This window comes from Struthio camelus, chromosome 2 (genome assembly GCF_040807025.1).
Source record: "Struthio camelus isolate bStrCam1 chromosome 2, bStrCam1.hap1, whole genome shotgun sequence".
Classification (NCBI taxonomy): Eukaryota; Metazoa; Chordata; class Aves; order Struthioniformes; family Struthionidae; genus Struthio; species Struthio camelus.
In genome coordinates, this window is record NC_090943.1 from 51,694,381 (window position 1) to 51,718,065 (window position 23,685).

Here is a 23,685-nt window from a genome sequence, read left to right on the forward strand (position 1 = left end):
ATTGTGCTCTTTCTGGAAACAGTTTTACAGCTAAGAAATAAGTTCAAACATTCTAAATTAAATAAACGGAGCTTGGTCTTTAGAAATATTGACCCCAAACTGTCACCGTTTTTAGATGGTTAGAAATGGTGCCAATCCAGCCACTGAGGCAAAAGCTGGATTATGTTATGTTGGGTAGAGTAGAAAAGTTATTTAAATTTTGTGTGCGGGTTTCTGTTGACATATAAAAGAAAGAATTAAATGTGTGCTATTTTCATCGAGAAAAGTCATAATTTGACCTGTAAATTGTGTGCTTGTTTGGATGTGAGGAGTAAACACAAAACACTGCAATAACAATTTGTGTTGTCTGCTAGTTATTACTACTATATATGCAGATGTGTGTCGGACTAAAGAATTATTATAAATGTTCATATTTCACAGATTCAAAGAATGGTTGAGGTTGGAAGGGACCTCTGGAGATCATCCAGTCCAATGCCCCTGCTCAAGCAGGGTCCTCTAGAGCACATTGTCCAGGATCGCATCCAGGCAGGTTTTGAATATCTCCAGGAAAGAGACTCCACAACCTCTCTGGGCAACCTGGTCCAGTGCTCAGTCACCCTCCCAGTCAAGAAGTTTTTCCTCAGGTTTAGATGGACCTTCCTGTGGTTCAGTTTGTGCCCGTTGCCTCTTGTCCTGTTGCTGGCACCACGGAGAAGAGACTGGCCCCATCCTCTTGACACCCTCCCCTCAGATACTTGTACACGTTGATGAGATCCCCTCTCAGTCTTCTCTTCTCCAGGCTGAACAGGCCCAGCTCTTGCAGTCTTTCTTCATAGGAGAGGTGCTCCAGCCCTCTAATCATCTTTGGAGGCCTCCGCTGGACTCTCTCCAGGAGTGCCATGTCTCTCTTGTACTGGGGAGCCCAGAGCTGGACACAGTACTCCAGATGAGGCCTCCCCAGGGCTGAGGAGAGGGGCAGGATCACCTCCCTTGACCTGCTGGCAACACTCTGCCTAATGCACCCCAGGAGACCATTGGCCTTCTTGGCCACAAGGGCACACTGCTGGCTCATGGTCAACTTGTTGTCCACCAGCACTCCCAGGTCCTTCTCTGCAGAGCTACTTTCCAGCAGGTCAACCCCCAGCCTGTACTGGTGCATGGGATTATTCCTGCCTAGGTGCAGGACCTTGCACTTGCCTTTGTTGACCTTCATGAGGTTCCTCTCCGCCCACCTCTCCAGCCTGTCCAGGTCCCTCTGAAGGGCAGCACAGTCTTCCAGTGTGCCAGCCAATCCCCCCAGTTTAGTATCATCAGCAAACTTGCTGAGGAGGCACTCTGTCCCTTCCTCCAGGTCATTGATGAATACGTTGAACAAGGCTGGACCCAGGACTGACCCCTGGGGGACACCACTAGCTACAGGCCTCCAACTTGACTCTGTGTCACTGACCACAATCCTCGGAGCTCTGCCATCCACCTCACTGTCCACTTGTCTAGCCCACACTTCCTGAGCTTACCTAGGAGGATGTGATGGGAGACAGTGTCCAAAGCCTTGCTCAAGTCCAGGGAGACAACATCCACTGCTCTCCCCTCATCGACCCAGCCAGTCATCCCGTCATAGAAGGCTATCAGATTGGTCAAGCATGATTTCCCTTGGGTGAATCCAGGCTGACTACTCCTGATCACCTTCTTGTCCTTCACATACATGGAGATGATCTCCAGAATGAGGGTATTTCATGGGAATAGGCCCGTTTCTCTTAATGGCTGCTTTGGCACTTGGGTGAATATGCTCAGTTGTAGTTTATTTTTCTGCAACAGGAAAATTTAGATGAGTAAGGTGAGTAGGGGATTTTTGTTTGTTTGTTTTTTGGGTGCATGGTGGGTTTTTTTTTTTTTTCTAATTTAAATGTATGCCTGGATTGGGGGGGGTAATGTCTGTCTTGCAAGAGAAGCCATGCAAGCAGTGCCTCTAGGGATCCTCTAGATACAGTCCAAACCTCGTTCTACTGTATATATGGAAAGCAATGATACTAAGTCAGGCTCGAAAGGGAGCAAGCACAGGCAGCTATACTTACTTTGTATCTTACTTTAAGATACAAGGTTTTAAGATTAGGGCAAAAATCTCTTCCTTAATCCAAAATTTCTTTCTCACATAAATTTTGCATGGTTTCTGCAGTGGATCATGCAAACTGACTTGTTTTTGGGTGTTTGGGAGCTGTTAAGCTGTATTTGGTTGTATTTCCCTTAGGTGCACTTTTTCTTTTCTTTTTTTTTCCCTCTATCTTGCAGTGAAGTTAAAGGCAGAAACTGTTGCAGTGCAATTTTCAGAAAAGGGAGGACTAAGTGCAATGGTATGTCACTAAGGTGGATGTTAAGCTGAATAGAGGAGGGGAAAGTGAAACTCGTTCAACAGAGACTTAGGAGTCTAGGGAAACTTCCAAAGTTAGGTTCTGACAGAACCTATTTGTGGTCAGGAGCGTGCAGGAGATAACAACATGTGGTGAATGAGAAGAGATGATTAGGTGTGTCCAATATTGAATATCAGTGAGTGTCCAGGAAAGGTGGAAATATAAAATCTCAGATCCTCAAAACTCACTTAAAGACTTTTGCCCACGAGTTACACTTCTGTTGATCAATGTTGTTTCACTTTTTAGGGTTTACGTGTTACTGGTTTCCTGGTGTTGCAAAGGCAGGAAGGGCATGGGGAGGAGTGGGGAGAGAAGGGTAAGAATGGTGTGAAATGTCCTGTTAGACACGCTTTTTGGTAAAATATTCTCAGACGTGTTCTTGTTAGCAACAACAAACTTATCCAGCAGTTTCCCAAAACAAATATGATTCACAGACGTGTGACAGGAACTATGACAAAATGAAGCCCTCTTTTAATCATGTGATCTGTGCATTGCCGGTATATTTTCTTGCTTATAGTTTATGCTGTTTCTATTTTAAATGCAGAGGAAAAATGAAGTTTTGCATTTTAATTCTAGTTTTATTTAAGCGATTAATTTTTTAACGACTTAGTAGTCACTCTCCTGTTATTCCAGAAGAGCCAATTGAAAGGAGACCAATTTAAAAATAATCATTACAAGTGACCCCATTGTTCTTTTCAATATGTACTTTACTAGTGTAGAAATAATGGATGCTCTGCAGGGGAACCATAAGATTTTCTATTAAAGCACTCATGTGAAACTTTCTCTTTGGTTGCTACAGTTTGTTTGAGAATATGCCATCATAACTGTATCATTTGATTATGGGGAAAAATGTGATTGTCTTATCTCATTCTTTTCCTGTAACTGTTATGACTATTTTACAATACAGGCTTTGAGCCTTTGAATATGAGACTTACTTTCAGGTTATTCCATGCCATGCAGAAATACAAATGTATGCTATTGAGGAAAACCTAATGAAAACCTAATGAAATATGATGCGTGTGAGGTGTTATTTTTTGAGTTAAAATTACCCTTCCCTTTTTCGACTGGTGGTGTTCTAATTTCAGAGTAAACAAAAAATTGTTGGTCCCCCTTGAGAGGGAGAGCAAATTTTATTCTGTCATTCTTATGTCTGTGGTGGAAGGGAAAAATAGATTGAGAAAAGAAGATATAAAAATTGGTACAATATTGTAACTTTATTGCCAGATGTCCCCGAAAGAATGGGAGTACCTACCCCCAGAAGGTAGGAATGGGAATTTCTACCACCCAGAAGATAGCTACCCTTTCCCATAGGATTCCCCAAACACTTTTTCTGGTTCTCAGTGAAGCACTGAACAGAGCATGTTATGTTGTTGCACATGCATATGAAGCTGCCTCCACACCTTCTACTTGCAAACCAATGCATTTGTGTTGTCTTGCTGACTGACTCTCTGCTTTTCCAGTGCAGTCTGGGTATTCTTGTGTGGCCTCTTGCTTATACACAGTCAGAATAAGGTATAAGCAGCAGCTCAGCAATCTTTCTTTCCTGCCTTGGAAGTTGTTTCCCAAGTCTGATTTTCTGCAAGGCCATGATTGTATTTTCTTTTGCCAGCAGTAATGACAATTTGCATCTTTTCTTACAGTGCTAATAACCAAAACCAGTACCATACCACTAATTATTGCAGTACCATTAGCCCCTTATCTGAAAGGTTCAGTGAGATTTTTGGGTAGGAGTTGCTTTTTTTTCCCTTTGTTTTCTGGCGAGCTTAATCTTAACCAGCATCATCAGTATCTGTCTTGGAGGGTCTTTGTTCCCTGTTTGACGCTGAAGCGCTGAGAGTAGGAATAAGAGGATACTCCCCCAACCCAGTACATGTTCACTTACTCCCGTTTCCTGTGTGCCCTGGAAAGGGAGCAAAGATACCAACTGGCTACGCAGTCTGGCAGGGCAGGACCAGGCTATGCAGGCTGATCTCATAGAGAAGATAAGCCTATCAGCTCCTAATCATTTCTACATTGTTTGTTATAAACCACTTTCAAGTGATGATGTTACTAAGGCATCAGTAAATCAAGCATTGATATGGGGTCTGTCTGCACAGCATGGCTCACGCTGCGGGCTGTCCTGGATTGCATATAGCTCTCCCTTGGCTGAGATGAGAGAAAGGTCATTGGTGAATGAGTCAAGGCATCCTAAGGCTGATGGACTATGCTTACTCCAAGGTGGGCTAGGCAAAATTCTGGTAAATAACACTGTGCAAGAAATAGCAGTCTTCTGCTGGACATAACTGTACAAGGTTCAAAGAGTGGTGTCTGCTCTGTGCAGAGTTATTTGTTTTCTAGTGTTTGCTGAATTTGTCTTGGTAACTTTTTTCCTTGGACATTATTTTAATCTGTTTTAATTTCCACTGTTTGGAGTGGCTTGAATTAAACATTTACTGCTTTTCCGTGTTTTGCAGAATTCTCAAAGCCAACTCTAGTGAAGAGAAAGAGTTCTGTTTGTGCCAGCCAGACCCAGTCTCCGGTGCTGGTCCCCCTGATGGCAGTTTGTACAACCCTCTGAAACCTGCCAAGCTGGACGCCACAGCTTTGCACGACTGCACTTTGGCCACCGCAGTGCCTCCTTCAGAGCTGTCAAACCATGCAGTCTTAGCCTGTGACACAGGCATTCATGAAGAACACTATGTAAGTGAAGCAGTGGAAGATGATGTACCAGACTGCAGAGAGTACAGAGATGCCTGCACCATTACTGGTAAGCAATATAGTCTTTTATATTGGGAAGGATATACTTATATTGTGCAGTTAAGCTGCTAAGCCATTGGTTAGATGTCTGGTTCATGGTTAGTGCTGCTGCTGTTCTGCACGCTCTTATTTTCTTGTTAGACCAACTGAGAGTTAGGAATAAGGGGAAGAAAATCCTACAGCTTAAAATGATGGAATAGTTGTCCTAGTGTTCACTGTAATTCAGATTTTTATGTTGACACAAGAATCACTTTGCCCAAGAAGGGGATGGGAGGAACAGCAGGTAGCATCCGATGTTTCAGCTGTCTGCCTCTGCTTTTCAAAAGTGTTCTGGTTGTGCTACATTAGTTCTGGAACTGTAATAGTTAAGAAACAGCTCCTGCATGCTTGCATGAAAGGTTAAGTGTCTTTATCACAGGGTTCATACAAATAAATGGAATATGTGTTTAAACGTAATATTTAAATAGAATTCAGTTCTTAATGGTGTGGTCAGTTGACCCAGTTTTCCTGTGTTTGAATAATCACTGTAACTCAATTTAGTCACTGATATGGCCATCAAATGACAGGCAGTTTCCATTCCAAATGTGTGCTTTGGCTCAGCTGTGAGGTTTCTTCTAGCTTAAAGGTTGCTTGAAACTGTGACCTTGTCAGTTCCCAAGGTCTTTTGGGAGTGTTTGGGGATTTGGCTGAGTTTTCAGCAGGGGGGGAATGAGAAGACTGAGGAAAAACAGAAATAAGATTGGGGGCCTTTCTAACTGGTTGCCAGATGGCAGTATATCCAGCCATTTTTGGAATCGTCTGTGGGTCAGAGAGATAGTTGACGTTGACTCTCGGCAAGTGCTTTTGTAGTGTGCTTCACCTTAGTTCTGCCCAGCTTCTGTGTAGTTGTTAAAGCTTGATGCTCTGAAAAAGGAGAGAGATGCACTGCATGTTCCTATTCCCTGCATCCCAGTAATGGAAGAAATAAGGGCATACACATGCATAGGTCCTACTGGGGAGTGGGGTGGGAACATAGCAGTTATTGTTTCAAATGATGGGTCTAAGGATAAAATGATCAGTACAGGGCACGCTCTTGTGAATAGAGAAAGAGGCTTAGAGTGGCTATTTAATGTGGCAGATGAAACTAATGACAGAATTACCCAGAACTTCAGATGACAAAGTAAGACTTTGGCTAGAATTTGGCTTTATTCCTTGTGAAGTTTGCTTTTAGGCATTAATCTATCCCCTGAAATCTTCAACCCCTGCCTTTTCTATTTCCATTATTTTTAAAGCACAATTAAGTAATTATTGTTTTAATTAAAACAAACAACAAAAAAAAATGGTGAGGCAATGCCTGTGGACTCAGGAATTGCTTGCCAAGCATACTGCTTCACTACACAATTGAAGACCAGGTGGGGCATGGAGGGTGAGTTTTCAGCTGTTGGGAAAGCTGAGTGTTTTTTGCCTTGAGAAGCAAAGCAACAAGATCAACACTGAGGTCACTTCCAATCAGGTACATTTCTGTATCAAATGTTCTGTTAACAGAAACAAACTCCTCCCTCCTCCCTTGTATAACCTTCAGATCTATTGAGTGGTTAGTGTATAATCTGGTCACACGTTTTTGACTGTCCTCTAGGTATTTCCCTAGTAGGTAGACTAGAAACCCGAAGCACTACATAGATGTATTCCTGATAGCGTATCTTGGTTTTCCAAGTCCTTTGCAGAAGGAACTTTCCTGCTAGTTGTACTGCTGTTTGTATCTTTTCTTCCTTCCCCTCTGCAAGCAAGCAACAAGACGTTAACATTTCTTTTTCTATTTCTGACTACGTGCCTGAACAACCCACTTCTTCCATGAATCAATAAGTTCTTGATTATGGTTCCATAAAAGGCAAGGTGAACTCTCTTCTTTTCTTTTTATTTTTGCTAGTAATTTTTTTTGAAGTTGAAGTCAATGCATGTTTTCATACCTCACATTCTTTCAGGCATGATATACTTTCTGAATTTTTTTTCTTGCTTGGTTGTCAGCCAAACGTGGTTTGATCCCATAACATTGTTTTTTTCAATGGTTAGCTGTTCTGCAACAGCAAGTTCACACTGTATGTAACCTAGAGACAAGACTGTAAGACTTGCGGTAGAAATAGCTTTCTTTTTTGAAAATGGGCTTTTCTGAGTCATGACTCTTCACTGTGCTTTTTAGATGTCAAAGGGCATAAACCAAGAGTTTGGAATTGTTCTCATATTTGCTCCACAAAAATCTCTACTTTGTCAGAGGAAAAATGGAACATGTACTGGTACAAAGTGTGCTCACTTGAAACTCACTTGAAACAAGCGAAAAGAGGGATACTCATAGGGGAAAGGAGAATTGTCTGAGACTTCAGTATATGTATATAGGCCTGACTAACAGGTCAGCAACACTTGCACTTTGAACTGTTCAATGAGAGAGAAATTACTCATTTCAGATCTGTATGTATTGTAATTTTTATTATGATGCCAAGTCTAGCCTGACTAGAGCAGGGATATTCAAACATCAATCAGGGTAATCTGTTTTCTTTTAGTCTAAGATTAAGACCCAGATGTTCCCATCTTCAAAAGTACTTGCAAATGCTTGAACACTGTTTTTAAAAAAATAAAATAATAAAATAAAAAAATCTCACCCCACTGGGAAACTAAGCTGCAGTGCTGTCTAGTGATGCTTTCTGAAATGTGACCCTCCCCCCCGTGATAGTGAAATTCAAGTTGACTGTGACATAACTTAAGTCTAGGAACAAATTATATGGCTTTTGTGTTACTGCTGTTTTAATTTGCAAGAAAAAAGCCATTGGTGCTCAAAGAATTTTGAGTTCTTCTTTCTTTCCTTTTTTTTTTTTTTTCATCTGTTCTCTTTGTTGTTGGTAGTAGATAGGCGTTTGAATGCTCTCGGTCAGCAGTACTGGTGTCCGTTCCTGGTTGGGGCATAAGTGCTCCGCAACGTGGCTGCGGGTGCGTTCCACGTTCCACTTCTAGGCATGTTTTCTTGGTTACAGGGTTAGCTTTTAACACTTCCTGTCCCCAAACCACCCTCGAGCTGTGCTTGTGCAGATTTCTCTGGGACTGCAACTTGAGCTATTTTTAGGAACTGGTCTGGATCCCTTCCCCTTCCCCCCCCCCTCCCCCCCCCCGCCTTGTGGAAGAGGGGAGATAGGGCGGCCGGATCACACCTTTGATCTGTTTTACTGCATGGCCTAAAAGCAGTTGTTCTGGCACAATTGAGGGATTCAGTGGGGCGAGAGGGGCCTGGGTGACAGAGGAATGAGGCGAGAGGAAAAGCTTCCTTAAGCCAGTGTAACTGCTTAGTGGAGGGCAGCACCCTTTAAAGACTTCTTTCCCACCAAGTTTGATGGTAGCAAAGCAATCCAAAGCTTGTGATTGCTAAAACTGTAGTGTTATGTCTGCACAAGTATACAATTCTGAACTTGTGCTAACTAATTTGAGCGTAGAGTGACGAATAGGGCTGCTGGAGCCATTTCTGAAAATAATATATTTTGAGAATATTTAAAAGTTATCCAAAAAAAGCATTAGTGATGGACCACTTATTCTATCAAGCTTTAAGTGAAAATTTCAATGCAGCCTAATTTATGGAGTTTCTGTTGCTGCCACTTGGGGAACCCCTACAGGAAAATAGGGTGGGTAGCACTAGACTCCGGGTCTGAGGTTGGTGAACAGTGGGGCCAGTGCTGTATGACATGAAAATGGCACTCTGCTCTTCTATGTACTGTGCATTTACTTCATCCCAATAGTTTCTTCTTTAAGCTTTTCTTTTTCTTGCTGTTTGCCATTTATTTGAGAATGTAAAGGTACAAATACGAATGTAGCACCATCTAGTGTAGCTTTATTAGAAAGGGAATCAAAGTGCCTGTGGAGACTGTGTCCACACTGTAACTTGGATACAGTCAGGTGTTGATGAGGGAAACACCAGCTGGATGGGGGAACCTCCTCCTTTCTGACTTGTGTGTGTGTGTAAGTATATGTGTAAAGGAGGAAGGGCTGTAATCTTGACATATTGAAGTGGAGTATTTCTACTAAGTGTCAGCTGCTAAATGTTCCAATTTTGTGAATTATAAAAGCCTCTTAGCCTCGTTGCCTCTTCCTTGTCTATCAGCTACTCTCAGACATATGCTGCCCTGCCTGAAGTGGACAATGCAACAGGGATGGAGCTCTGAAATACTGTTGCAGTACAGAATTTCCCTTCCGTCATCCAAACATCTATCACAATTCATTTTGTGATTTTTTTATTTTATTTATTTCTCTTAAAATGCTACTAACATAACTGACTGAAGATGTGTAATGTTGCTAACTTTCAGACTACTTTTGCAGGTCTGAAGACTATTTGCAATGGCTTTGGCATGGCATACTCTATAGCTCAAGAGCTAACTATTTAATATGCCAGGCAAGTTTCCTTCATCCTTCTCTGAAAAAGGAGAGAATGAATGGACTGTGATTTAAATTGTCTAGCTCCACGATTTATTCATTCATTATACTAAATACACTCTCTGAATGCATGTCAGGAATGTGTTCTCCGCCTGTCACTTATTCTGGGTAATTTCCTGAGGGTTTTTGGGGAAGCTTTTTGCAATGATAACCTGTTCTGTGTCTTTTCTATTTTATTTCTTATTTTTCAAATGAAATTATGTCACTGGATAGGCCAAACCTTGAAACTCCTTTTTTTTCTCTCTACTGAGAGGTTTCTCTGAGAAGAGATGGTAGTGTTTGACCTTGTGGGTAATTAAGCTTTTACCTTACTGTACTTATGGGGCTCACCGCGTTGACCAATATCTGGAGAAAGCAACTTTCTCTTGCTGTCGAGCATAACAGCGTTTCCTAACAACAAAGATTTTTTGTGAGAAGGAAGTTTTCCCTGGGTGTTCTCCGCGTTTCTCCAGCACTCCCCCAGCCCCTCCACTCGGGTTTTAATTGTCTTCTCATATGAGATGGAGCTTCTGTTCTCTTCCATCAAATGTTACTGCTCTTCATGGCAAAGTCTGCTAGTTTTGATCACTGATGCTAAAGACATCTGGCACAACTCTGACCATTTTTTTTCAGATATTTAATTTTAAAGGGTATCTCTAAGGCCTACAGGATTTATGTTCCTGTCCCCCCCCCCCCCCCAATGCCATACTGTCCAAGGTGCATGCTTTTGTTCAAAATGCTGAATTTCTAATTTTCCAGTTCTTAGCCTGAAAAAGCTGACTATCCCAAGATGGCTCCTAAAGGATTCCAGTGATGTGGGTTGTTGCTAGAATGCTTTAATCTTATAATGTGGGAGGTAAGAAAATCTGGTACCCGTGGCTGTCCTGCTCTGCGTGACAGAGATACCAGGCCTCATGCTTGGTGTTCTGAGCCTGCTGAGCCAGGGTACTGCGTGGTGTTTGGTAGAGTCTTGGGTGGTGGTTGTCCCCTAAGCCTCTAAAAGACAGTTACGAAAGCATTGACCAAATAGTAACAACTTTGGATTGCTTCTGTCCATTTGAACCTCTTGAGTTCTGCTATGACTACTTTTCTCTCTTTTTGTGGGTATTCTTTGGACATAATAAACACTGTCTCCTTTTTCAATTGCTGTCCTGGGATACCTCTTCTCTCAAATCCACAAACCTGAGGAAAAAAACAGGGAAGAGGCATAAAATCATTGTTTGGTGGAAATGTTCAATTTGGAACTCAAACTAAGAACATAAGAAATGCACTCGTGGGTCAGCCCAGTGGTCCGTTTAGCTCAGGACTCTGATAGCGGCAATAGTAGATGCAAGACTGGGGGCGCGTGTGTGTCCAGCCACTTTCGGTAGTCTGTTCTCAGCATATGTATCCCCATCATCCAGAATTGTTGTGCTAGGGATATAGAGGGTACACCCCTGCCTACTTCTTCTAGTGTCCATTTGTTGTTGGACTCTGTTGTCCATGACTTTGTATAATCCCTTTTTGAACCTGCTGATTCTGTCTGTCTACGCACTTACCCTTGGTGACAAGTTCCAGGTGTTTAACTGCTGTGTACAGTGGTACTTACACTGATCTCCTGATGGTTTCTGTGTTTATTAGTTTTAGTTATGCAGGATTTGGTGAATCAGTTCTTCCTTCACCTTATCCACCACTTTCATGCTTTTGAAAAAACCTCCCTCATATTCACACCTCAGCCGTCTCCCACCCTTTTTTAGTCTTTCCTTGAAATGAAGTTTGAGAACCTAGGCTCTTACCTCCCTCCAGCTACTCTGCTATTGCTGTTACCAGCCTCATCCCATAAACCTGGCTTTAACGTTGGTCTCTCCTTCTTTCCTACTTTTTTTTTTATATAAACAGCTATTGCTAAATTCTGATTGCTCTTTCTTTCTCTAAAGCTTCTCAGATATCCTAGTAATATTAAAAAGAGAGCACTCCCTGAGCATGACCGCAACCATTCTCTGAATCTATCTTTAATTCTGTTTTGCATACTGTAACAAAACAATCTTGTTCTCTATGCCTGCTGTAGCATTATTTCTGCTTGAATTTTCTGACTGGCTTTTGGTAGGTTCTGCATGAAGTTCGCACAGCTTCTCCCACTTACTTTTATTCTGCTTTGTCTCGGTCATTTTCTAGCTCTTACTCTTTGCCAGTAACTTGCAACGTTTTTCCTGATTCCAGTCTTGTGACAGGCTGTTACGCTACATCTTAACCTGTATCCCAGGCATATGCCTTTTTTTTTTCCTTCTTCTTTTGAAAAGGTTTATCCTTTTTTCCCAAAGCAGCATTCTACTGCTATGTTACTTACTTGTCCGGCGCTCTTGCTGACTTTCTAGTATGACATATTATGACTTTTGTTGTGTAAACTTTCAATTCTTGAGACGTCATGAAAGCTACTGCAGGTATTACTGAAGTGCAGGGTGACCTCTTTTACTCCATTTCTAGATTTCCCTCATTTTGGGATGCATACTTGTCATTCTTAAATGTTTAATTTACTCAGAGCAGGGAAGAGTGGGAGCTACAAGTATTCATCATTATTTTGGGTTTGTACTTTGGAGGATGAATTTCTAAGGGCAAGTATCTGTGAAGCAGCATTAGAAGACTAAACTACATTTGGTTATTGGTGATTTCAGATATGTGAAAACAATTGTATTCCATTATTTTTCCTCCATGTCCTGCAATCTGGGTGTAGCTTTATCTGTTTTTCCTCCAATATGCATATATCTGTGCATCATAAAACAAAAAAATCTTCCGTTAAAGCAAGTATCTGTAAAGAGCAAGGTACATAAGCAAAAATTAAGAATAGATTATGGCAATACTTAAGTTTCATTGATGGCCATCTTTTAGGAGCTGATACTTGCATTTTGTACCTGGCCTGAACAGCAAGCGACAAAAGAACAATTGTTTTTGAGGGTTTTACGTACTCTGTGATTTATCAATGGGTTCCTTTGCCTTCTTGAGACACTCTCAGTCTGTCTTTGCTGCTGAGGTCTGGAAGATGCTAATGGTCAATGAATGTGTTTTATTCTTACTGCTGCTAAACAGTGTGTTGCCAGCATGTGTTTGATAAATGAATAGCTTTTGTTCTTGCTCTAAAAGAATGGCCTTTGGTGGCGGTGTTTCCTTTTATTTTCTGCTTAATGTAAAAAGAAATGCATGAATATAGTTGCATTTGTCTACAGGGGTAACATTTTCGTACTGAAGCAAAATTCATTTAAATTGGTGGCATAATGTGCTGTAGAAATGTACTAATTTAATGACCTCTCATCACCAAGATTTGTCTCAGCTTTTTAATACCGGACAGGAGTGTGTGTGTGTGGGATGATATCAAAGTAGGGAGACTTTAACCTAACCAATAACATAGTGTCAAAAGGATGTTCCTCACAACAAAGCTGTAGTTTTCAGAGACTTTGTTATTATGTTGGCCTTTGCCTTCCTTGTTTTGTCCCCATCTTTATCTGGAGTTTTTTCCCAGCTAAGCCAAGTTTTCTCCTGGCTTGTCTTGTCAAAATGCTTTCCGTCATCAAATTTAAGTAGAATTCCCTCCCAAAGAAGGTAACATGCTGGAAATGCAAGCGCTTTATATACCCAAAAATGCAGATGTAGTCTGAGCCTTGGGAACTATATGGGTTCCATGGTTTGTCCACGCCACAGACATGCTTGGCCAGTGCCTGCTATGGCAGAACTGGAGCAACAACAGCTTGGTTCTTCTCCTTCCCCGCCCCCACAGGCAGCAATATTCTTGTGATGATATTAAATGATCTGCCTTCATACCAGTTCTCCTTTGTAGTAGGAGAGTTGTATGTACTGTGCTATGCCCCCCCCCCCCCCCCGCACTTAATTTTGGGGAAGAAGATAGTTTCTTTTCCATGATAAAGCTGGACTTGTTCTCTGGGGCGGGGGGGAGCTAGCTATTAAAGTCTCTCCCTCTCCTATTCCTCTCCTTGCCCTCATGAGTTTGTTTGAGTTAAAATGTCAGATTGTCAAAATGACACGTGGCATTACATAGAGAATATAACAGGAATCTCTGTTTGGGTGCTTCCTCCTTTTCCATGGGCTGGACTTCTCATTCAGAATTTGTGCTCTGTGATTCAGTGAGCCCACATGGCTACCATAAATATTGCCTGCCCTTCCTACAATGCCCCACCTGTACAAGGCGGGAAGTCCAGTTGAGATCTCTGTGTTCAAAATAAGTGGCTACAGGCGGCACTTGAATTACAGGTCAGCCGAAGCATCGCTGTGGCAGCTCAGAATTGGCATACTTGAGGTTGGTGCAAGGTGTTTTATTTTCCCATGGAAGACTGAGCTGTGTACAGTTATCTTCCATATTTAGAAAAACCACTGGATAACCAACTTTAAAGGTGTGGCAGGACTTGCCACTTCCAAAATCCTGTCATGTGAGTCAAGTTACAGAAGCTGCCTTGGCTGTTTGAAGAGATCAAACCAAGAGATTGGTTTAAAGGTATGAGGCACTGTTCTTATTGCAGAGCTTTTCTTTCTGTAATTTAGCTTTACAGCCAGCAGTGAGAGGCTTTTGACAATTTGAAATGCTAACGGCATCTTTCCCTTTGGGCAGGTCAGTGAGTTGGGAAGAAGGTGAACTTTTTTTATTAGGAATTATTTTCTTTGCGTTGTCCCAGAAGCTAATTACACCCTATACACTGAAGCGCACGCCCTGTATGTACTCTTGCTGAATTATTATTCAGGACTATATTTGGAAGCCCTCATTAGTTATCCACATCCTGTCCATTTTAGAACTGAAGTTGAATAGGAACATGGTAAGTCCTGGCTTTTGGCGTGTTATGTGTATGTACAGACTAATTGTTGGCTAAATAGCGTCTGAGAAATACTTGTAATTCTGGACCCCAGTTAGTGTTTAATGTCCATTTCTGTGTCAGCCCACAGAGCTTAAATAATGAGCAACTACAGACTGTATGTTCCTCTACAGCGCGCTAGCAAGCAGCCTAATTGCAAGGCTGAAGTTTCTTACCTATCCTTTCTCTATTCTCTGCATCTCATTTTTATGTGGATCTGCTCACTACAGTGAGCAGTTGATTCCATGATTGTCTAAACTGAAAGTAAGTACTGGAAAACTAGGTGCTCAGACTTTTTTAAACAACCGGGAAGTATCTGCTGGACAGGCATTTAGGGAAAGACCACCTTTCTTCCTTCTGTCCCTGGAATATGACTAGGCTTTAGGCGTATGGCCTGACCCGAAAGGAGACTCCTAAAAGAGTTATGGCATCTTGCTTGGTTGTCACACTAGGTTGGGTGACCTTTCTCTGACGGAATTTTCAGGAGTTTCCCAGCCCGATGAAGTGGGACTTCTTTTAACGTTATGGAGTTGCATGTTCCTTCACCCATTTAAAAATGGGGGGATGTACAGAACAGTGAGAATCATGAACAGGGCACTTCCTACTTGAAAGCATTACATTTTCTACTCTATTTTGTGTGAAGGTGCACATATTACAGAATCTTATGTCATTTTGTACAGAGGTATACAGGATTTTTACAAGTGTTCCTGAGCCTTGGATTCTGAGAACGCGGACTCTGTTTTGGTTTTCAATTCATGTTCTCTGTGTGTGTGTACATGTCTCATGCTGCAAAAATAGCAGTCAAAAATCACTAGGGTTTAACAACGGATAGTCTCAAGTGATGAACTTTAGTTGCATACATTACGTGTGACTGGACTTTAGTCTCCATGCAGTAGTTCTGTTCTGCAGACAAGTTTCCTTACCTAACAGGGAGCTAGCACTGGAACTGACCTTTCTCAGGTAGTATAGTTTGTGCTTTTTTTTTTTTTTTTAAACATATTATGTATTGACCAGCCATTTTCAAAGTGACTTTCTCTGCTTAAAACTTGACATTTAACACTTAATGAAAAGCGAAGAGAGAGTTAAATGTCAAAGGGGAGCAATGGGGCAGAGAAGAAGGAAGGGGAGGTGACTGAGAGCCAGGGAGAGGGGTAGGCAGTTCCGTGAAGCATAGCGATAGATTTCTCCGTTCTTCCTGCTTCTTCCAGAGATTGTTCCTTGTTTTTTTTTCCCCATTTGTTTTTCTCTGTGCTCTTACCTACTACCTTTTCCTCAACTACCCCCAAGGACGCTGACAATTTAGGAAACTTTAGTTCTGTTGTGGGACATGCAAGAATTTGCTTGAGACTGACAACTGAGTCCCCTTTTTAAGAGAGGGGGAATTTGGCCCTCCCCTCCTGGCTGAGGACTGAGAGGTGGGCAACATAGTGGAGTCCTCTGAGGAGATGTTCAGGCTGGGTGATACAGCCTGCTGACAAAAACTCTTATTTTTGAAAGTCACCAAGCAAACCAGCATTTCAGCAAAGCCATGCCTAAAGTATAGTTGTTCTGCTGGACGTACTGCTTCCATACAGTGCTGATTTTCCCTTTTCTTAGAGCAGATGCTTAATGGTAGCATCGGTGCTTGAAGCTGTTTGCAGGCTAGTTGTCCTCAGTCAGGCCCAGGAGACTGGAGCACAGCACTCCAGGAACAGTACAACTTGAGTAGTTTTCTTATGACTCTTCTCCTTTTCCCTTGTATGCACTGTCCTGTCCCTTCTTGAGCACAGCCCTGAGCATGGTTCTCATCAGGGTTGGGATCGTGGGGGATTTTCTTTGTAGGTTTTGCTCCAATTACAGCTGTGGGAGTTTGTGCTTGGTACCTGATCATGGCTCTCATCCTGGTGTCCAGGTGTAAAGAGCAATGTCTTGAGAGAAACTAAGCCCTGCAACTTTTCCTGGAGTGTTTTAAGAAGGCCCAAAAGCTCAAGCTGGTGAGTACTGGAGAAGGTTGATTCTACTGAGCTGTTGGTACTGCACACGGAAAAAATGATTACAACCCTCTCTTAATCAAAGTGTATGACAATGTGTTTTCAGGCTTACAGGAATTGGCTAATAAGGTTCTTCTTACACCAGGTGGCAGTATTCACTGCTTGGAGGTTCTGTAGTACATTCTTTGAAAATCTGGGCTTCTTTAAAATGGTTTAAGTTGACCTTCCCAAAAGAGATGATCCTACATTTTTTATGAACTGGTAGTTAAGAGCCAAGTTTAGTGCAGTTGCATATGTGAAACCATTTTGTGCCTCTGTTTTACCCTCTCCATCTAACCTTTTTTTGTCCCTTGCTAATTGGCATGAGTTGCCATTCCGACTACCACGTGCTTTCCGTTGAATTGAGTCCAAGTGGATTTGGGGTGTGTGTTTGTGGGTGTGTGGTTTTTGTTTGTTTGTGTTTTTTAATCTTGTGGACTTGGCTGGAGTGTGAGCTTCTTGATCTTTTCAGGGCAAGGGAAAAAGCAATCGACTTCTTTTCTGTCTGGTGTTCAGCTTGGACTGTGTGCCCTTTCTGGTTCACTGCTCAGTGAGTGAGGTCTTTCAAGGCTCTCTGAGGCCACAACAGTACAGGAAGAAAAAATTTCTGTCAAAACATTAGCAACAGGAGGAGGACAAGCAAGTAGAAGTTCTGATACTTAATGGTGAAGGGATCAAACAACAGATAATACGGGAAAAACTAGAGGGAGGAAAAAAATGCCATCTCCATTTCAACCTCCACAAAGAAGTCTCTTATCTCCACAAAGAAAAGGTAACTTGCTGTGCTTAATGCCTTTTTAAATGGATAAGGAGTGTTCCTTAGAAGAGATAGAGCAGATGAAATGAAGTCAAAGGTGTTCAGTCTAGCAAATCTTTAAATAAAAAAAAAAAACAAACACACCTCTGGGGGGGGGGAAATGTAAACAAGCTGAAACTATCAGTGAACCATTAGTGACTGTCTTCAAACAGTTAGGAGAGAAAGGATGGAGAGGTTTCAGAGGCCCGAAGAAGGAAATGCACCAGTCAAATGGAGATATGTTGAAAGTTGTGGAACAAACTAATATTGATAATTATCCCATAGATACTGAAGTAGTAAGAAAAAAAAATGCAGAAGAGAACTCAACTGGATCGTTCTGCCCAGTTTGGGATCTTATTTATAGAAGGAGAAGATTAGAAATGAAAGCAACAAAACTGCCCCTTTTTAAACCAAATTCTTTGAGGTAATTTTTAATCTTATTTGGAAATCGGAGGGAAAGAGAATGGTTAGTTACAGAGGTTCTTGTAAAGCAAACTAAGCATTTATCATCCTAGGAGTTGGGCATGGAGAAACATATTTTGCCCCACAAAGAGGTGAGATGGATGTTCATGCATGTACATTACTTTTTCTTTTATGTCTCGCCACATTTGAACGATCAAGACAGCAAAGCAGTAGGACATATTACCCGCAAAAAAAAATCATAGGGGAGGAGGAGAGAATTAACAAACTTTCTTTGTTTATATGTAATTCTGTGAAGTGCCAAAAGCTGGAAACTTCTGCAGAATGCAGAAGAGAAATCTCTTCCTTCTTGACCCTTTTTTTTTAAAAAGCAGAACTTCTAATGATGCACACTTTAGTTAGAATCATGAGTTTGTAGTTCCGAAGACAGAGACGTTTAACCAAGTTGGCTGTAGTTTACTTGTAGAAGTTTTTCTATTTGCCTGGGACATCCAGAAAGTTGCAAGTTCAAAATTACTTAGGTTACAGAAATACTAAGTCCATGAGAGAGACATCTACAAGGATATGGCACAACTATATTTTACTAATCATTTATATTAATGATTAATTAGTCTGCTTTGGGTTAAAGCGTTATATTTAACTCAATACAATGAAATTACTGTTTGGGACAAGAGGAAGCTGCAACAGTTTTATGAAACTGTTGGACAGAATCTTAGACTCTAGTGAACTTAATCATACAACGTAAAAGATGGTTCGGGTATTTGGAATAGATAAATATTAGTAAGTTAAACAAGTTAGTTTTTTTGCATTTTTAATCTTATCTGGAAGCATTATCAGAGTTTTCTATGAAGTCTAACTGTGGTATCTCAGAATGGGGGATGGCATTAGTCGCTGAGCCAGCTCATAACTAACTGCAAGTGCCTGCCCTTTGGAAAAGGGTGGGGAGGGAAAGTGTAGGGGAAGACTGCATTATCATAGCACTAAAAATGTTGCTGTGATTTAAATGGTGTGCTAACATTTAGTCATACACAAGTGTAATTACTCTGACCTGTTTTTCTGAATAGGTGATTACATCAGAGCCTGATCGTATTTCCTGCTGGTATACAGATTTTAAAATCACAATAGAAGTTAATGTCAACAGCATCATACTAAGTTGTCTTTCCAGTTACTTATTAATATAAATTTTTTTTCCCCACTGTTAAGCCTTCTGAATTGCTCAGCAGCACCCAGGGCCCATTATACAACAGAGCAGTAAAAAATTGTCCTGGTTGACTAGTATTCCACTATAAATCTTATATTTCCTGTCCTTTGCCTTCACATGAATTTCTTTTCTGCAGTAAAATTGTATGAATTTCATTTAAGAGTGCATATATATATTTTTCTTTCCTCTCCTAACATTTTGGTGGCAATTTCTCTTGCGTTTCCATTTTTTGCTACATTTTATGACACCGGAAGCTAATTTACTGCACAAAATTATTTTCCTGAAACTTTCAGTCTATAAAGTCAATCCATTTCTTTTGGAAAATTATTTAAAAGCAGAGAGCATTTAGAAGTGTGATGGTTTTTTTTTTTTTGTTGTTTTTTCCTAGATAATTTACTTTTCCCTATTCCGAAGATCACCACCTCAATTTGGTTATGTAGGCTTCTAATTTTCCTCTTGTGGAAAACATAACATTTCAGCCAAAAGAAGGAAAAACCAACTGCGTGAGCACTCATGTCCTTAAAAAGTTGAGTGGGTGTCAACAGGAACGTTTAGAAAATCCTCTTGGCTTTTATGAACTAGATGGTTGCAGGCCCTAAGGCACTAAGATGGACATTGTCAGCAATTAAAAAGGTAGCAAGGGAAGAAGAAAGACTTGTAATTTACAGGTTAGTTCTCAGCTTTGGAACTTAGGCTTAAGGTCTTATTTCTTTGTGCAGGTTAGCTGTCCTCTGTGAGGGCTGCAGGGGCACCTTAAAATGATGCATGCGGGCTGACTTAATGCATTTGTACGGAGCTCTGTAAAGATAGCATTGCTGCAGGTATGAGCACCTACTCCTGCTGCTAACTTCATTACAAAAGGATGTGTATTAGGGAACACGTGAGTGGGTGTGTGCAACTGATGGCAGAACGGTTTGAGTGAAAGCAGAAGAGGCCACCTCTTAACAGATAATAATAAACTCTGTGGACCATTCCAAGGTATAGTCTGATTTCCCTTGGTGGATTTTAGTTTCAGTCAACAGCTTTCCCTCCATGTGGGATTCAGTAAGCTGGGGTAGGGGGAACCAAACATGGAGCTGAGTGGCCCGGTAGCAGATCAGCAGGCTATGGCACATTGACATAGCTTGTTATCTATACAGCAGTTTCAAGCTTTTGTTGCAAACTTTTTAGAATCCCCCTCCCCCAAAAAAAGAAAAAAAAATCTGATGTTGTGTGTAGTATGTTTGGCCCTGGCTAAGTACTAAAAGTTTGGGAGTTGTTGTAGTTCCCACTTTTGATATACTAGTATGTGTGTTATGAGCAAAGTAACTTGTGATCAGCGCAGCCTCTGTCCGTTTATATTGGGCATTTCTTTGTGTGTAGTTTTTGTGAAATGTTCCCTGAACAATAGGTGTTGACAGTGCTCTTAGGATGTCACTTGTATTTGAAATGAGATGGTTAGGGAGTGTATCCAGCTATGTTTGGCTTTACCCAGTAAAGGATATCAGCAGGTGATTTGTAGTTCAGCTCCCTATCTTCTGTGGCCCAATAGGGTAGTAATGTTCTTGCCATCTTCAGTGCTTGGGGTGACACTTTTGCCAATGTAACTTCTTAGTTAGACAAAAATTAATCCCAACAGCTTTCAGTTCTGCCTTATTCCTGCAATAATGAGGTTATGCCTTCTGAATAGGGGTACCTTTGTCAGGGAGCAGCAGCAGTGGGGTTGCTTTACAAGGGAAGGTGAACTGGGAGATGTGGGTAGCCACAAGACAGGAGGGGCCATGTCCTCACCAGCAGAGCGTGGTCCCACTGTCCCTGCGCACGGCAAGGGTGCTGGCTGTAACAGTTTAAACTGACAATCTAGCGATTGGGCACAGACCTACCCACAACACCTATTGGGGGTGGACAGAGGGGTCCCGGTGGGGCAGAGGATGTGTGAGTGGGGGTGTCCCCTGTGAGCCTGGTCAAGGCTATGAAGACCTAGGAGTGTACTCAGGGCCCTGGCAGTTTCCACTGTTTACTGTGGAGTGAGTTTTAGCAACGGTTTTAAGAGTTATGGCATTGGTTAAAGATGGAACTGTATTGTACAGCATATGAGCAGCCTTCCTCGGTGCCAGCTCATACAAAATAGGTTTAACTTACCTTTTGTTGTGTGGCTTTCCACTGTCATGGTGGAAAAGGATTGTCTTTATGGTGAACTGGAATTTCCTATGTTAGAACTTGTCAGTTACCTCCCCTCCTAAATTTGAATGTCCTATTTAAATTGCAGCATTTTTACAGTTGTTAATAGCCGTCTGTCTCCATTTAAAAAATTGTGTGTGGGCTTGATAGTCTTCTGAACATGAGGGGTTCATATCACAGAATGCAGCTGGAAATGGTGTCGACTCATGCCCTAAAAGTTATTGCAGCTAGCTTTACCCCTTCATCTTTAGTGTGAACTATGACACCGTCTGCTATTTCGATCCTGGAATTTTTTTCTTGAGAAAAGTCTGCCAGCAGCAAAGGCAAAATATAGTGCCACTGAAATGTGGTCAAAAGCCAAGTTAAGGACAAACGTAAAGCATACAAACTAAAAATAATCTGTCAAGTAGCACATCGCAAATGTAAATTCCTACATGCGCTAATCCTTTCTCGATGCTCAGGTCGCCCTGCCACCATTCACTGTTTTTTTTTTTTTTTTTTCCCTTCCCTTTATTCCTCAACTGATGGCCTGCACATCCCTAAGAGCATACCCTCATATTTTGTGCTAGTAAATATTCCATTTTCTGATAATTTAGGCTAGTCAAACCTTCTAAACCAATTAATATCTTGCTGTTCTTTACATGCAGACAATTCTTGATGGTATCGAAGCAAACTGACATCCTTGCGAGCTTATATGTGAAATATTTGATTTAAAGTAACTAACAGACTGTCCCCTCTCTGTTTCTCCTCAGATGTGTGCAATAGTACCGATCTTCCTGAAGTTGAAATCATCAGTCTGCTGGAAGAACAGCTGCCGCATTACAAGCTAAGAGCTGATACAATCTATGGTTATGACCACGACGACTGGCTTCATACACCTCTCATTTCTCCTGATGCCAGTATTGACTTAACAACGGAGCAAATAGAAGAGACCTTGAAATACTTCCGTAAGTCAGACAAATTGTACTGAAGATTGAATAAAATAGTGCCTTTTTTGGTAACTTCACTAAAACATCTATGTAGCCTGTTAAAACTGCGAAAAGCAAGACAAGCATCTGCCACTTACTGTTCTCTTCAGGTCTGTGGTGGATAGAGAACAAAGGAAACACTTAATCACAACAGCCATTGCGTTTGTAACCTGTGCATGTGCGTCTCCACCTCATCTAATATCGTAGCCTTTACCACCAAGTGTAACTGAATTTAAAGTAAGACACTTCGTTATATTTTGGTTGGTAGAAGGGAGGCTCTCGGAAAAATCTGAAAGCACCTAGATTTTAAATCCTGTGTCAGTTCAACTTCTAGTTGACTGGAAACTTCCTTTTTTAGATTTTGAATGTCTCGGGTATTATGTGTTTGAGCATGTACATGTTTATAATCATGTATAATGTTATAATAAATGTTTATAATGATATTTCCCTGATAAAGGCTTAACTTGTGAATTCTAAATATTTGAGTAACGAAGAAACTGAGGAGTCATTGCTTCCTTTTTATATGAAAACAAAACACATTTCAAAACTTTCTCCTTAAGTCAGCCCTTGTATGAAAGGGAAAGCAAGGCAGGTAAGAAGATAATACGTGATTTAAAAACTATTTTTAGTCTTTATCTAAATTACCATTGGTGAAACACTGCTCTTTTGTACGTGAACTCCCTTGGGCAAGAGACTGCAATTTCTACATCTATAAAATGTAGAAAGGTTAGACCTGTTACCTTACTTGCTTATTCTGAACATGCTCTTTGACACACTGCGCTGTTGTCTGATGCCACTGTGTGCCATCATCGTTCCATGAAGTTAAGCCACTGTTCTGCAGCTCAAGTTTTTAAGAAAGACTTGTGAAAATCTCTCTGTGAAGAACCAAATGGAGCATTTAGTTCAGATGCTTTTTATGTTTGTTTTTTTTTCTTTCACTTGAGTCTCCAGATCCTCTTACATTGACTGGCTTCGTGTGTCTCTGATTTCTTCTGTTGTGGGTGCTGACTTAGCTGTGCAAGTAGACTTCTACGATTTCTCCTCCATTTGTTGATTTATCAAGCAATTTATGGTTAAAGGCTTCTTCCATTTTCTATGGTTTCACATGAAAATGCAGTTTGGTTGCACTTCTGAATTTGTTGCATGTTAAAATAGTCTGCAGAGCATCAAGCCTATAGATTATGTACTAAAACTGTAGTAGGTATACCTATAGTGCTAGTAGATTTATATAGAGTATAGTAGTAGGCAGATTTTAGGTAGACTTACTGAGGCACTGTGGAGCTCAACAGGGATGAGTTACAGGACTCAGCACAAACCTTTGCGAAAACAGCTGCTTTGCATTGTGAAGCACTTGGCGAATTCACTTTATAAGGAGCAAAGTTGGTAGTAAAACGCATTAAAAATAGGTAGTACTGAGTACTGACTTGAATGCTTCAATAAAACAGGCATTAAGTATTTTGGTAGACAGCCTATTTATGCTTTTCCTTATATTCAAACAAGAATAATGGGAAGTTTGAGGTGGGGGGAAGGAGGAAACTGAAGCCGATCTATGAAATCAAATGTACCTACAGCTCCTTGTTTTGCATCAGTCCATTAATGCTGTCATTACTATGACACAAGCTGGCTTAAACGTTTTGAAATGTCAAGTTCCCAAAGTCTTAGTAGCTGGATTAGTTCTGTCTTGTCCAGAAGCTTGTTTATGTGGGGGGACTGTCTCATTAAGCACAGGAAGGATGTTCTGCTAATGGTGCAAG

At 41.2% G+C, this 23,685-nt stretch overlaps 1 protein-coding gene across 2 annotated transcripts in view; it reads left to right on the forward strand.

Moving 5' to 3' along the window:
- Window positions 1-23,685, forward strand: part of TRAK1 (trafficking kinesin protein 1) — a 113,333-nt gene that overhangs the window by 19,826 nt on the left and 69,822 nt on the right. For both annotated transcript variants that reach the window (XM_009687799.2, XM_009687803.2), the window contains exons 2-3: window positions 4,838-5,130; window positions 21,716-21,910. In XM_009687799.2, the coding sequence (XP_009686094.2) occupies window positions 4,838-5,130; window positions 21,716-21,910 (488 nt within the window). The remainder of the gene's footprint in view (window positions 1-4,837; window positions 5,131-21,715; window positions 21,911-23,685) is intronic.